Source organism: Oncorhynchus gorbuscha, linkage group LG05, assembly GCF_021184085.1.
Source record: "Oncorhynchus gorbuscha isolate QuinsamMale2020 ecotype Even-year linkage group LG05, OgorEven_v1.0, whole genome shotgun sequence".
Classification (NCBI taxonomy): Eukaryota; Metazoa; Chordata; class Actinopteri; order Salmoniformes; family Salmonidae; genus Oncorhynchus; species Oncorhynchus gorbuscha.
The window spans coordinates 43,474,015-43,489,344 of NC_060177.1; the positions used below are offsets into that span (position 1 = coordinate 43,474,015).

Genomic DNA, 15,330 nt, shown 5'->3' on the forward strand with positions numbered 1-15,330 from the left:
AATTAGAAATGAAGCAGTTTTGGTTGAGGGTTAGAATTACTGTTTGAACCGCAAATGAGAAAGTGGTTCAGGATTCTGTCTTATAACATTAGCTGTGAAGTTTTTTGAATGGGCTATTAGGGATTTGGTATTGTAACAGAGAGAAAGTCATATTTATCATTGAGAATAAATAGTGGAAGATAACATATTTAGAGCCAACAGGGCAGGGAAGAAATTGAGATATTTTTGTTTGGTTTTAACACTCGGTTACAGGAGTGTCAAAAGACGGGAGACATTACCTGTGTAATGGGGGAGGGTGTCCGTATGATAACCAACTTGGGACAGTTTTGGGACTGGAGAAAGGGGATCCCACAAAGGTGGATAGGCTTTCCATGATATGGGGGAAACTTGGGAGCACTGTTGAACTTTGTAAAGGTGATGAAATCCTACTAACCATCAAAACTATTAAGCTCTCTGATGCAGGCACTTGCACCCCCGGACTACAAAGGACCGGGACAGACACGGTGGGTGTGTTTTCTATTAAGGTACTGCCAAAACCGGAGGTCTCAGACGGACCGGGGCCAGACACACTCCTCTATCACCCCTGGACCGAACCTGTCACCACTATGCTAAAAATCCCATTCAGGTAATTAATGCTAGACTATTCAGCTATTGATCAATGAGGCACGGAGACTGGTTTTGATGGTAAGGACAATTTGTGGCTGTCTTATACAGAATGGACTTGCTTAGAATATGCTTCTTGCTAGTCAGGGGGGAGTCTACAAAATGTTCAGTGAACAATGTTGTACGTATATCCCTAATAACACCAGTCCAGATGGTAGTATATCTAAGGGCCTTAAATGGGCTATCTGCTGAGATGAGGACCATGGCGGGGGTAGAGGAGTCTGACTGTCCACCCTGGTTGGGAGACTGGTTTGGTAAGTATACCGGTATGGTGGTTACTGGATTTCTGACCCTAATTCCTGTATTATTTACTGACTGAGGATGACCCATGTATGTTTGTTCTCCCTGTCGTGAAGGGTGGCATGGTGCCCACCTGATGCTGGATAAGAATAGCTGAGAGGACCAGATGGGTTATAAGAATGCTTTGTTCTGCTTTACTCTGTTTTCCAGGACCAAAGTTTTATTCCACACTTTGCAACACATATTAAACCCATGTTATTGTCGGATAGAATACTGAGGGTCCCCAAGGAGAGGGCTTGTTAGTGAAGGAAGGATTTTTAATATGGTTAGCATCTATTAGATTATACGTTTTTAAATAGTATTATATTTAACAGGAATATAGGACATCTATGAGGAGTTAGGATTGTTGGGATTAAGATAGATTGATTAAGGAATTTGAAGAAAAGCCGCTCATAGACATTTTTTTTTCCTAAAAGAGGGTCCATGGGTTTGTAGTTCCCATGTAGTTCAAATTTGGAAAACATGAGAAACATACAGAGGAGCCCTCCCACGCACCGCAGAGACCTTGAAGGTGGGAGAGCAGAGAAGTTAGAGGTGGGTGCAGGAAGAGCAAAGATAACATAGTGGGTAAATAAGTTTCTAAATGGGTCAGAATGGGAGCTGTAGATAGGAGGTATTTGGCATAAAGGGAATCTACCTGTTTTACCTAAGTCACTGTTTAAATATGCTGCTGTATTGATACATGGGCAAAGCCATGTATCAACAGGGGGGATGGTAGGAATGGTTAAACAGCACTTTGTAGCATATGGAATAACTAACTATTTTAAAAACTTTTGCTCACGGTGTACTATATTGAATTAACTAAGAGTGAAAACAAGAAGTGGTGTTTAACAATAATTGATAAATATACCAAATGGGTAGAAGTGTTTCCTACATCCTCAGCAGACGCAGAAACAGTGGCTAGAGCATTATGTCAGGAGATAATTCCGCGATTTGGATTACCAGAAGTAATTGAGCATATAGGTCAGAAATTGGATATAAATATGAAGAAACATTGTTCTTATCACCCCCAAAGCGCTGGACTTATCGAGAACATGAATCGATCGGTAAAAGGTCGATTAAGGAAAACACACCTAAGTACTGGAATGAACGGGATAAAATGCCTGCCCATAGTGTTAATGACTATTAGAATAACCCCTGATAGGGAGGGGCTATCTCCATTTGAGAAAGTTTTTGGTAGACCCTATAGAATGCCCCAATTAGGGCGATTAGAAATAGAAAGCAGTATGGTGGGACACATGAGGAGGTTGTTCATTAATCAAACACGTATGTCAAAAGTTTTATGCCCAGCAGGAGAATTAGAGGGAGGTGGCACACGAGATTCAACCAGGAGACTGGATCTGGATCCAATCATTGAAGAAAAAAAACTGGAAGCAGCCTCGGTGGGAGGGACCATTCCAAGTACTACTGGTGACTGCCTTCGCGGTGAGAATAGCCGAAAGAGCTACCTGGGTACATGTCACACATTGTAGGGGGGTGAGTCATACTGGCACTGTCGATCGGTCACAGGGGAAGGAGAGGAACCGTGACCCATATGGAACGGGGGTCAAACTCCTTCTGAAGATTCCCTATACCTGACCTTTCCCCAGCTGTGAGCGTTCATAGAAGTGAAGTGATGGCTTGGCCTCTGGCTGTTGATATGTTCTCAGGGAGAGGGTGGGGCTTCACGTGTGCACTGACCGTCCTGAGCTGTTTTATTGTGGGGGCCATATTCCTGATTCACCATGATACCCCGGAAAGTGCCAAAGAGGATAATTTGACTCATGTGCTAGATGAGGGAAATGGGATGTTACCTAAGATTCTCTGAAGGTCACTGAAACAAAATACATTTACATTTAAGTCATTTAGCAGACGCTCTTATCCAGAGCGACTTACAAATAGTAAGGAAGTGAGGGTGGAATTGGGCAAGGATCTCTCAGTAGAATTTTGTGTAGATTAATTGGGGTCATTCGCCCCTTGGCAGTCTAGAACCATGGGACTCTATGGGAAGTATTTGTGTAAATCACCGTGTAAGTCGTGGAGCCAGGTCATAGCTCACACTGAAAGGGATGGCTATGTAAACCCATACACTCAATTTGGGACCAGGTAAAGTATAGTAAGGGAATGGCATGTATGGTAAAGCTGTTCATGAAAGCAGGAATGCCAAGTAATGATAGCTGTATTGATTTACACTATTTATATCCCCAGGTTCCATTTAAATCAAGACTTCCTCCCTTTACCGTGACGAGAGGAGAATATTACTGTTTTGCCAGATACAGTACACACGGGAAATACGCGGGGGAAATTGGTACCTGCAATAAGACAGAGAATATTACCACTGACGAGACCATGTCTGATTTGACAGGCTGGTTGAACTCTGGAGATTTCAAAATGTTGAAGGTGGCCAGGGCTGACATCTGGTGGTTGTGCGGGGAATGAATTTGTGGTCGGTATTACCGACTGATTGGACTGGGCTATGCGCTCTAGTACATTTAGGAATGCCTTTTACACTCATACAACACCAAGACGTGAAGTTAGCCAAAACGAGAGAGATGCTCCATCTGGGTCTTTTGACGACAGTATATATTGATAACATTGGGATTCCACGAGGTGTGTAATTATAGTTATGGTAATCAACAGCGCTTTAGCAGGAATACCAAAGGTGTTGTTAAAGGTTTTGTAGAACAGACTGAAGCAACCAGCTGGAAGACCTAACAGAATAGAATTGCATTAGATAAAAGGAGGAAGTGGGCGTGATAATCAGGACCATGTCTTACATCCCAGGTAGCACGGCTCCGGACGAATCAGTGCCCAAAGCCTCAGCTGGTTTGACCACCCTGGCTCACGGGTTGGCAGAAACTCTGGGGTGGATACTTCTCTGAACTAAATTGGGTAGACAGTATTTATGGAAAAATGTGGTGTTTTGGGCTGTATCAACCTGTATGACTGTATTAATTTTATGCGGCTGTTGTCTAATTCCCTGTGTGCGAGGCCTTGTTTCCAGGACTCTGGAAAGATCAATGACCCAACAAATGGTGCGTTATGGGCCGATTCCAGATTCTGACCTGTGGAGGACTGACGGCATGTCTACAGAGGAAGTTGACGAATCCGGATCTGTCATTTGTGGGGAATTTATGTTTGATGAGGCTAGTGTTGAGATAAAGGGGAATTAGATTGTAATTGGTTTCCATGATTAAACTGTTTTTTTAATGAAGGTCGTGACGAAAATCCGGAAGGAAGAGTTATGATTCTGATGTAGGTTTAAAAACAGTTGGAGTTAAGGTTAGAATTGATTAATGAAATGTGGAGGGTTGGATAAACATTTATAATTGATTTGTTGATTATGTGTCTATTCATATGATAATCTGATAAACCTCTATAAAAAGGTTAGTTAAGCTCGTTTATACTTTCATTTTTTATGATTAAATAAAACTAGATGTAGAATTGAATGTATAATATTTGATCAAAGGGAGGATTGATAGAGGAAAATATAGTTTAGATGATCAATTATGTATACTTTAATGATTAGAACCATTCATGCTAATACTATTATGTTATTATTTGAAAAGTATGAGTTCTTAATTGTACTGTTACTAAAAATGTAAGCAGAAATTAATTGTGTCTGTGTCTCCTGGGAAAGTTGAGGAAGGAGGGATAAGATAGGTTTTCAAACAGATAAGAATGTTTTGGTTGGATTCCATTAGCAGAGAGAAGTATATCCTTTAGACAGGTTGGAATGTAGTTTATGTGGGGAGTGAAACTATCTCCAGGATCGAATACTACGCCATTGTAATGCTGGGAGAGGGTGTGAAACTGATGACGTCATTTTATGTCTTCTTTCTTTTAAAATGTAATGTTCTTTGTATTTTGGGTCAGTACTCATCAAGAATAAATGCTGAACTTGTTTTTTAAGACTGGTCTCTTACTAATTCATGCAAATGATAAACTTACAACTTATCATGAATTAGAAATGTGTGCGAATTAAATTGGTTTTGGCAATAAAACATAAGGGAATTTAAAATTCCTCTATCATTGCATCACTGCCTGGTATGGCAACTGCTCTGCCTCCGAGCACAAGGCACTACAGAGGGTAATAGTGCGTACGGCCCAGTACATCACTTGGGCCAAGCTTCCTGCCATCCAGGACCTCCATACTAGGCGGTGTCAGAGGAAGGCCTTAAAATTTATCAAAGACTCCAGCCACCCTAGTCATAGACTGTTCTCTCTGCTTCCGCACGGCAAGCGGTACCGTGGCACCAAGTCTAGGTCCAAGAGGCTTCTAAACAGCGTCAACCGCCAAGCCATAAGACTCCTGAACATCTAATCAAATGGCTATCCAGACTATTTGCATGGTCTCCCCACTGCTGCTACTCTGTTATTACCTATGCTTAGTCACTTTAGTCACCCCTGTATATAGCCTTGCTAAACTCTTTACTGCTGCTCTTTATTTGTTACTTTAATTTATGTTTTTAGGTTTTTTAACTGCATTGTTGGTTAAGGGCTTGTAAAGAAAGCAATTCACTGTCAGGTCTGTATTCGGCGCATGTGAAAAAATTAGATTTCATTTGATGTAATTCCCACGGTTGGGTGAAATCCCAAATGTGGCATAATGCAGTGGTTCTTAAGCCTGTTCCTGGGGACTCAAAGGGGTTCACAATTTTGTTTTTGCCTTAGCACTATACAGATGATTCAAATGATCTGATTCAAAGCTTAATGATGAGTTGGTGTGTAGGGCCAAGGCAAAAACATTGAACCACTGACATAACACACTGTTTATTAGGGATGTAATGATTCACCAATAGGCATCGGTCCCCAGTCCAAATGTTTAAGGTGAGTGCATTGGTCCACGGAACCCCAAACTGATCCAAATGTAGCAAGCATCGGTCATAACATCGACTGAAACATTACTTTGTTGTTGTTGCTTGTATTACTTTCTTTCAACCTTCCGAAAATATCCTTAATCTTCTGTGACAACTGATGTGTCCTCTACTTTAGTGTCAAACTAAGCATGTAACTGTGTTGACAGTTATTGATCTACAAGTCATTTTGCATCCCGAACAACCCAGGCAATATCAGTAGCCTAGTCAAACTGCGCACTGTTTCGCATGCTGACCAATGACAGGTTGGCCGCGAGTCACTTTCAGCATTCAAACATTCGTAAAATAGCTTGCACAAAATTAGGCTTTATCAGTTGAGTGACAACCAATGTCATTTATTATGTTATCGTATCGGAGCCCATGTATCTAGATACGTATCAAATGGTCTTGAAAGGGAAATATGCACATACATAATGTTTATAGACAATTTTTAAAGTATGACATGCTCATATAGATGATTTGAGAAGCATTTGTATGGTGCTTATGAAGCCTGTATGTATGTTTTATAAGTTGAACTTCAAGGTGGGATCACAATCTTACTTGTGGATCTGGGTGATGATGATGTTTCCCCAGTTGATGAAGGTTACTATCTCTCCCTTTGTGAAGGTCTCTGCATCTGCCCCCTCCACCAGCACCCTGGGTCCGTACCACACCTCTTTCATCCCCACCTCTGTGTTCTGGGAAGGTAAAAAATTAATTTGCCAGGTTTAGTAGCAGGTGGTATGATTGATTGACTATATTTGGTTGAGTTGGCGGTTTATTTGACTATATTAATTTGGGAAAGATTTAAGTTGGTTGATAATGTACATCATATACACTCAACTCGACTGAGGTATTGATTGTGAGGGGAGCTCTTAACATTGTCAGAGTAATATACATGTCATACTATGGCTGCTGAAAACTAGATTGGAGTGCAATACTTCTATCTTGTCAGGCTTTCTCCAAAATGACACCATAATGCCTATATTGTGCACTACTTTTGGCTTTTGTATTGTACTTTGTCGGGAATAGTGTGCCACTTCAGTGCAAATAATTGGAATCAGGGTACCTTGGGGTGTTTGACGGCCTCCTTCATCTCCTCTGTTGCCTCAGAGATGACAACAGGGACTGAGTAGGATCCTGACAGGGCCGTGTATCTGGGGGCCACTGGGTCGATAATCTACAGACACACAGAAATGGAAGAGGTTCATTATTGCAATGATTTCCTGTGTAGACATAAAAACTCATTCAAAATCCTGACTGAAGACTAGTCCACAGAGGACAGTTCAATTGGACCGGAACATCTTCAACTTATTTCACACTAACCAGCTGAGCCTACAGAGCAGAGGTGTACTGTGCTGGCCTAGTTAAGCATCCACCATAGTTGTTGGAACCATGCTGGAAACAACAAGTGAAAGGAAAATACCCAACCCAGCACAGTACAGCTTGGCTCAAGTGTCAAAATAGTATTTGTCTGGGCAAATGAACAGAAACACTTTCACCATACACACCATTGAAGGAAGAAAAGAAGGGGTGGATGGTGGTGGCAGAGTACAGGGACGACATGGAGGATAGAACATAGAGGGGGATCCAGTTTTGCAGTATGTATTGCCAACTACACAGACTAAAGGCAAAATGGGAGCATCTATAACCATGGGGAAAGGAGGACCTTTGAATGTTTCACATCCTGTAGCCAAGTAAAAGCAGAGCCTAACAATGCACTGCTGTCATGTTATATACAGGTATGGCGGTGCCACCAAAGGTTTTCCTAATCAGAGTTTATAGATACTAGTAGTCTTCCAAAATATGTCTGCCAAAAGCAAGTGAATAGTCACTTTTCGAAGACTACTGGAATCCACTGTTTTCCTTGTGCTTAGTCACCTCTACACCTCAAAGCTACCAGTTGTGGGAATAAGAGGTGGCCGGAAAATCAGGGACACATAAGCAATGGGACAGGAGTGTCTAGGAGAGCAGTATGGGGGTAGGGGAAGAAAGTTCACTTTATAGGGATGTTCTTCTCAGAAGTGACTAGGAGTCAGACTCCAGAATGAGCTTAACATTTGCTCCGAGTGAGATTTAAGCAAAATTGTTGTAGAATGAATGAAAATGCAGATTGAAGAAGACGGGGGAGGGACAGGATGGAAAGCACAAAGATGGAGGGAACGAGGAGGAGTACCTTGATACAGCTAATTGGCAGCTTGGAAACAGAAAGTGAGATGCAGTTCACTGTCAAACGAGAGAGACTGAAGGTTCGGAGTGGGTAAAACAAGTTCAGACAGGATTGGGTACATCTACTACATCCCTCCCCTCCTCATTGCAAATATCATGGGCTTAGAGGGGAAATAAATGTCTTCCCTAGATATAATATATGACATACATAGCAATGTTTAAATCATTAATGATTTAGAAGAATGGGGTGTTTTTATATTGGACACAAAAAAATGGCACCTTGACAACACCTAGCCCCCCCTGACCATGGAGGAGCACTTTTGCATGACGTCATCCAGCCCAGATGCATAGGTGTGCAAATTTAAGAGGAGGCAGTTACTGTATGCAGACAGACAATGGAATGCCAAGATTTACATTAAATTCTGAAAGGTAGCAAGGAGTGTATAAATTAGGGGGATATGATTGCAATGAATGTTAGAGTCTCCCAGATGGGGCTGCATTGTATTCTGTGGCAAAAAAAAATATTATTTTTTATTATTTTTTAAATACAAATAAATAAATAAAAATCGGCCAAATAATTCCACAACTTTAATCAGTTTGTGACACCCAGTATGTATAAGGTATGCTGGACAGTGACATTCACGTTTATTTTGAGAGAAACTTGTTTCATGATCACATCAATCAAACGTAAAGGCTAATGATTTGGACAGGAACCTAGAGTCTCCTCAAACAGTAGAGTCGGTTTCCATGGGCCTTAAGTCTATTCGTGGAATAAAAATAAAGTTTAGTGGAGATTCTCCATTGACCATTCTTTTTAGTCCAGAACTACACTTAATCTAGGTCTATGAAACCGACCCTTATAGTTAAGGTAAGAAGAAGAAGTACATTCTTCATTTAACGGCCCCTCTAAGTTTAAGCCACTAACAGAGCGAAGTCATGAAGAGGGAATGTGAAGGAAAATATGTTTGTGCTTTTCTAATAACCAATTTGACTGGGTTCATACAAGTGACTGATTCATCGTGCCTTAGAGGAATCCTCACTATTAGAATAAGCAATTTGGCAGTACACCCAGAACATTGTTTTGAGAATCAAAGGGTTCTCTTAGTTTCAAGGTCTCGGCTTGGAAAGAAGAAGCCTCGTGAGGTATTGGTCGGTAACATGTATGAACCAGTATTGGCCGGTCACATGCATGAACCAAACGTTAATGATGAAGAAGCTAAATCATGCAAATGTAGCTTGTCTGTGTAATCAGTATATAAGAGATCTAACGGGACTGCCCCGGTGGAGCTCATTTCAGACCAGTACTTTATGCATCTAAGTTTGACTGTTACATCTTCAGCTTGCTGACAATAAAGAATAATTCATTTAAGATTGACTTCAAGTGTCCCTGTGTAGAATGTCCTGGACAGAAGGATGGAAAGCGGGGGATGAAGGGAGGAAAATGAGTAAACCAGAGGAGAAAAAGAGCAGCACAAGGAAGGCAGCAATGCAAGCTGTGAGTAGGCACCCTATCAAAGGAACCATGTGTGTGTGCACGTGTAACAAGCTTACTTAGGGATTCAGAGCATTTCATTTTGCGCCAACCAATTTGGGCAACCAAAACCTTGAATAACTGAACATTTCTAAAAACCTACAATACAGTCTTGTCAAATCTACCAACAATGTATTTTCCCCTCATGCCACCGATTTTCATATATGGGATGGGTGTGAGGTGACCAGCTTCACCCCTACAGTGGGTTTCAAAGTGGCAGGCTTTAATTAGGATCAAGGGGCAGGATCAGTCCAAATGGGTATGTATGGAGTATGTGGATGGGAATATCAGTGTTCATGCATGCATACCTTCTTGTTGAAGGCCCAGATCTTGTCCCATTCCATGTTGACCACGGACCTGGATCCACCCTGGGTGAGTGGGGGGAAAAAAACAAAATAAGGTTTCAAAGACGGAATCAACAAGGGAATAAAAAAGGGGGGGGGGGGGGGGGTACAGGCTAAAAACATGAAAGATGGGATGAACATCAACAAGGTTCTTAGACACACACACACACACAGTTCATTAAGATCTGAGGAACCACTGAGTACTAGAAAGCAGTTGACAGTCACTTCTCAAAACGGGGTTGTACATAGCAACACACACACACCTGGGCAGCAATGAACTGCTTGAGGCCCTCAACGGTCATTCCTCTGCGCAGGACACCTCTGACAGTTGGGAAGCGAGGGTCGTCCCTGAGGGAGAGGGGAAAGAAAATAGTGAAGATTCTTATACCAACGGATCTCAAAAATCTACTTCATCAGCGGAAAGTGACAATTTATTCCAGAGATTGTTTTTTTAAACAGAGTGGTACTTCCTGTACTTGTCAAATTAGAACACCGGTCTTCATTTACAGTTACATACAATTTTGCTATGGTGTGTCCTAGTGAACCCAACACCCTGTCGTGTAGAAAGGATATTAGTGGACTCACCAGCCATCGACGTAGCCCTGGTTAACGAACCAGGTGAGCTTGCGCTTGGAGAGCACAGTGTTGTTGAGGTTGAGCCGGGCGTACTCCCAGATGTAGGGCTTGCGCAGACGCAACGCCTCGATCACCCAGTAGAACTGGTCGTCGCGATCATGGTACTCTGTTGTGCGCAGCGCATGAGTCACGCCCTCCACACTGTCAACGATGGGGCAGGCAAAGTCGTACGTGGGGTACACCCTGGGGGATGTGTATAGAGAGGGTTGAGTCACTATTTTGGAAAGGAGGATGCTTCTATACTGTCCCCATGTATGTCTTTATGAAATGTGTGAAACCTGTAATGCACCTTTGTGAGCTGCTGCACAGGATATACCATATTTGCCAGGCGTGAGCCAAGAGTGATACCAGTGTTTCCCCTACATTCATTCAGCAGCGGTGGGCAGGAAAAATATTTCAGTATAACCTTGAAATGACTAAAACCATACAAAGTATGTATAAAAAATTATGGAGCTATACATTTTTTATAAGATCATCTATAAGGGAATTAAAACTAGACAGTTGGGGAGAATCAACAATTTGTTGCATAGGGTGCCCCACTGATTTTGTTGCGCTTGATTGAGTGACAGTATAACATTGCAAAATGTGTTGATTTGCAGGAAGTTAGCTTTAAAACAGCAAAATTTCACCCACGCCCAATGAAACAATTTTTATCATTGTTTGAAACTTATTTTTTACATAATGTTGCTGCTACCGTCTCTTATGATCGAAAATCAATTCTGGACATCAGAACAGCGATTAATCACCTTGAAATGGAAAAAAAACTAATTAATGAGTCCGGTGCGAAGGATATACTGCTTTTTTGGGAACAGGCCCATTTGCGTGAAGAAAAGACAGAGAAAAAAGGGGGCAGAGGTCAGGCTGCCTTCTCTGAATTCATAGGCAAGTGAGTAAACCTCCAATACCATCCATTCTATTGGTCAACGTGCAATCATTGGAAAACAAAATTAATGATATACGATCAAGACTATCCTACCAACGAGTAATATCTTATGTCCCACCAAGTCGTGGCTGAACGACGACACGGCAGGCCTGACAAGCTACGTCTGGTAAGACACGTCTGGTAAGACAAGGGGCGAGGGTGTGTGTCTATTTGTCAATAACAGCTGGTGCACGATGTCTACTATTAAAGAAGTCGAGGTATTGCTCACCTGAGGTAGAGTAACTTAAGATAAGCTGTAGACCACACTATCTACCAAGAGTTCTCATCTATATTATTTGTAGCAGTCTATTTACTATTCACTTAGAAGAGACTAAAGCGGAGAACACAGACCTGCTGCTGCACACGGTTCAAATCAAATCAAATTTTATTTGTCACATACACATGGTTAGCAGATGTTAATGCGAGTGTAGCGAAATGCTTGTGCTTCTAGTTCCGACAATGCAGTGATAACCAACAAGTAATCTAACTAACAATACCAAAACTACTGTCTTATACACAGTGTAAGGGGATAAGGAACATGTACATAAGGATATATGAATGAGTGATGGTACAGAGCAGCATACAGTAGATGGTATCGAGTACAGTATATACATATGAGATGAGTGTGTAGACAAAGTAAACAAAGTGGCATAGTTAAAGTGGCTAGTGATACATGTGTTACATAAGGATGCAGTCGATGTTGTAGAGTACAGTATATACATATGCATATGAGATGAATAATGTAGGGCAAGTAACATTATATAAGGTAGCATTGTTTAAAGTGGCTAGTGATATATTTACATCATTTCCCATCAATTCCCATTATTAAAATGGCTGGAGTTGGGTCAGTGTCAATGACAGTGTGTTGGCAGCAGCCACTCAATGTTAGTGGTGGCTATTTAACAGTCTGATGGCCTTGAGATAGAAGCTGTTTTTCAGTCTCTCGGTCCCAGCTTTGATGCACCTGTACTGACCTCGCCTTCTGGATGATAGCGGGGTGAACAGGCAGTGGTTCGGGTGGTTGATGTCCTTGATGATCTTTATGGCCTTCCTGTAACAACGGGTGGTGTAGGTGTCCTGGAGGGCAGGTAGTTTGCCCCCGGTGATGCGTTGTGCAGTCCTCACTACCCTCTGGAGAGCCTTACGGTTGAGGGCGGAGCAGTTGCCGTACCAGGCGGTGATACAGCCCGCCAGGATGCTCTCGATTGTGCATCTGTAGAAGTTTGTGAGTGCTTTTGGTGACAAGCCGAATTTCTTCAGCCTCCTGAGGTTGAATAGGCGCTGCTGCGCCTTCTTCACGACGCTGTCAGTGTGAGTGGACCAATTCAGTTTGTCTGTGATGTGTATGCCGAGGAACTTAAAACTAGCTACCCTCTCCACTACTGTTCCATCGATGTGGATAGGGGGTGTTCCCTCTGCTGTTTCCTGAAGTCCACAATCATCTCCTTAGTTTTGTTGACGTTGAGTGTGAGGTTATTTTCCTGACACCACACTCCAAGGGCCCTCACCTCCTCCCTGTAGGCCGTCTCGTCGTTGTTGGTAATCAAGCCTACCACTGTTGTGTCGTCCGCAAACTTGATGATTGAGTTGGAGGCGTGCGTGGCCACGCAGTCGTGGGTGAACAGGGAGTACAGGAGAGGGCTCAGAACGCATCCTTGTGGGGCCCCCGTGTTGAGGATCAGCGGGGAGGAGATGTTGTTGCCTACCCTCACCACCTGGGGGCGGCCCGTCAGGAAGTCCAGTACCCAGTTGCACAGGGCGGGGTCGAGACCCAGGGTCTCGAGCTTGATGACGAGCTTGGAGGGTACTATGGTGTTGAATGCCGAGCTGTAGTCGATGAACAGCATTCTCACATAGGTATTCCTCTTGTCCAGGTGGGTTAGGGCAGTGTGCAGTGTGGTTGAGATTGCATCGTCTGTGGACCTATTTGGGCGGTAAGCAAATTGGAGTGGGTCTAGGGTGTCAGGTAGGGTGGAGGTGATATGGTCCTTGACTAGTCTCTCAAAGCACTTCATGATGACGGAAGTGAGTGCTACGGGCGGTAGTCGTTTAGCTCAGTTACCTTAGCTTTCTTGGGAACAGGAACAATGGTGGCCCTCTTGAAGCATGTGGGAACAGCAGACTGGTATAGGGATTGATTGAATATGTCCGTAAAACACACCGGCCAGCTGGTCTGCGCATGCTCGGAGGGCGCGGCTGGGGATGCCGTCTGGGCCTGCAGCCTTGCGAGGGTTAACACGTTTAAATGTCTTACTCACCTCGGCTGCAGTGAAGAAGAGACCGCATGTTTCCGTTGCAGGCCGTGTCAGTGGCACTGTATTGTCCTCAAAGCGGGCAAAAAAGTTATTTAGTCTGCCTGGGAGCAAGACATCCTGGTCCGTGACTGGGCTGGATTTCATCTTGTAGTCCGTGATTGACTGTAGACCCTGCCACATGCCTCGTGTCTGAGCCATTGAATTGAGATTCCACTTTGTCTCTGTACTGACGCTTAGCTTGTTTGATAGCCTTACGGAGGGAATAGCTGCACTGTTTGTATTCAGTCATGTTGCCAGACACCTTGCCCTGATTAAAAGCAGTGGTTCGCGCTTTCAGTTTCACGCGAATGCTGCCATCAATCCACGGTTTCTGGTTAGGGAATGTTTTTATCGTTGCTATGGGAACGACATCTTCGACGCACGTTCTAATGAACTCGCACACCGAATCAGCGTATTCGTCAATATTCCCATCTGACGCAATACGAAACATGTCCCAGTCCACGTGATGGAAGCAGTCTTGGAGTGTAGAGTCAGCTTGGTCTGACCAGCGTTGGACAGACCTCAGCGTGGGAGCCTCTTGTTTTAATTTCTGTCTGTAGGCAGGGATCAGCAAAATGGAGTCGTGGTCAGCTTTTCCGAAAGGGGGCGGGGCAGGGCCTTATATGCGTCGCGGAAGTTAGAGTAACAATGATCCAAGGTTTTACCACCCCTGGTTGCGCAATCGATATGCTGATAAAATTTAGGGAGTCTTGTTTTCAGATTGGCTTTGTTAAAATCCCCAGCTACAATGAATGCAGCCTCCGGATAAATGTTTTCCAGTTTGCAAAGAGTTAAATAAAGTTCGTTCAGAGCCATCGATGTGTCTGCTTGGGGGGATATATACGGCTGTGATTATAATCGAAGAGAATTCTCTTGGAAGATAATGCGGTCTACATTTGATTGTGAGGCATTCTAAATCAGGTGAACAGAAGGATTTGAGTTCCTGTATGTTTCCTTCATCACACCATGTCCCGTTAGTCATGAGGCATACGCCCCCTCCACTCTTCTTACCAGATAGATGTTTGTTTCTGTCGGCGCGATGCGTGGAGAAACCCGTTGGCTGTACCGCCCTGGATAGCGTTTTCCCAGTAAGCCATGTCTCCGTAAAGCAGAGAACGTTGCAGTCTCTGATGTCCCTCTGGAATGCCACCCTTGCTCGGATTTCATCAACCTTGTTGTCGAGAGACTGGACATTGGCAAGAAGAATACTGGGAAGTGGTGCGCGATGTGCCCTTTTTCGGAGTCTGACCAGAACACCGCCGCGTTTCCCTCTTTTTCGGAGTCGTTTCCTTGGGTCGCTGCATGCGATCCATTCCGTTGTCCTGTTTGTAAGGCAGAACACAGGATCCGCGTCGCGGAAAACATATTCTTGGTCGTACTGATGGTGAGTTGACGCTGATCTTATATTCAGTAGTTCTTCTCGACTGTATGTAATGAAACCTAAGATGACCTGGGGTACTAATGTAAGAAATAACACGTAAAAAAACAAAAAAACTGCATAGTTTCCTAGGAACGCGAAGCGAGGCGGCCATCTCAGTCGGCGCCGGAAGTCACGAGGCGGTTGTGGGAGTTTCAGTGAGTTGTTGCCTGAAATCAAGGAGTTTCTCGAGGTTTCCAAACATGCATAATATGCACA

At 43.4% G+C, this 15,330-nt stretch overlaps 1 protein-coding gene across 1 annotated transcript in view; it reads right to left on the reverse strand.

Annotated features, from left to right (window-relative positions):
* The window catches only part of LOC124035950 (bifunctional glutamate/proline--tRNA ligase-like), a 69,476-nt gene that overhangs the window by 32,005 nt on the left and 22,141 nt on the right, over positions 1-15,330 (reverse strand). Inside the window, 5 exon segments of the mRNA XM_046349931.1 lie at positions 6,360-6,496; positions 6,868-6,978; positions 9,807-9,866; positions 10,106-10,190; positions 10,428-10,661. Coding sequence (XP_046205887.1) covers positions 6,360-6,496; positions 6,868-6,978; positions 9,807-9,866; positions 10,106-10,190; positions 10,428-10,661 — 627 coding nt within the window.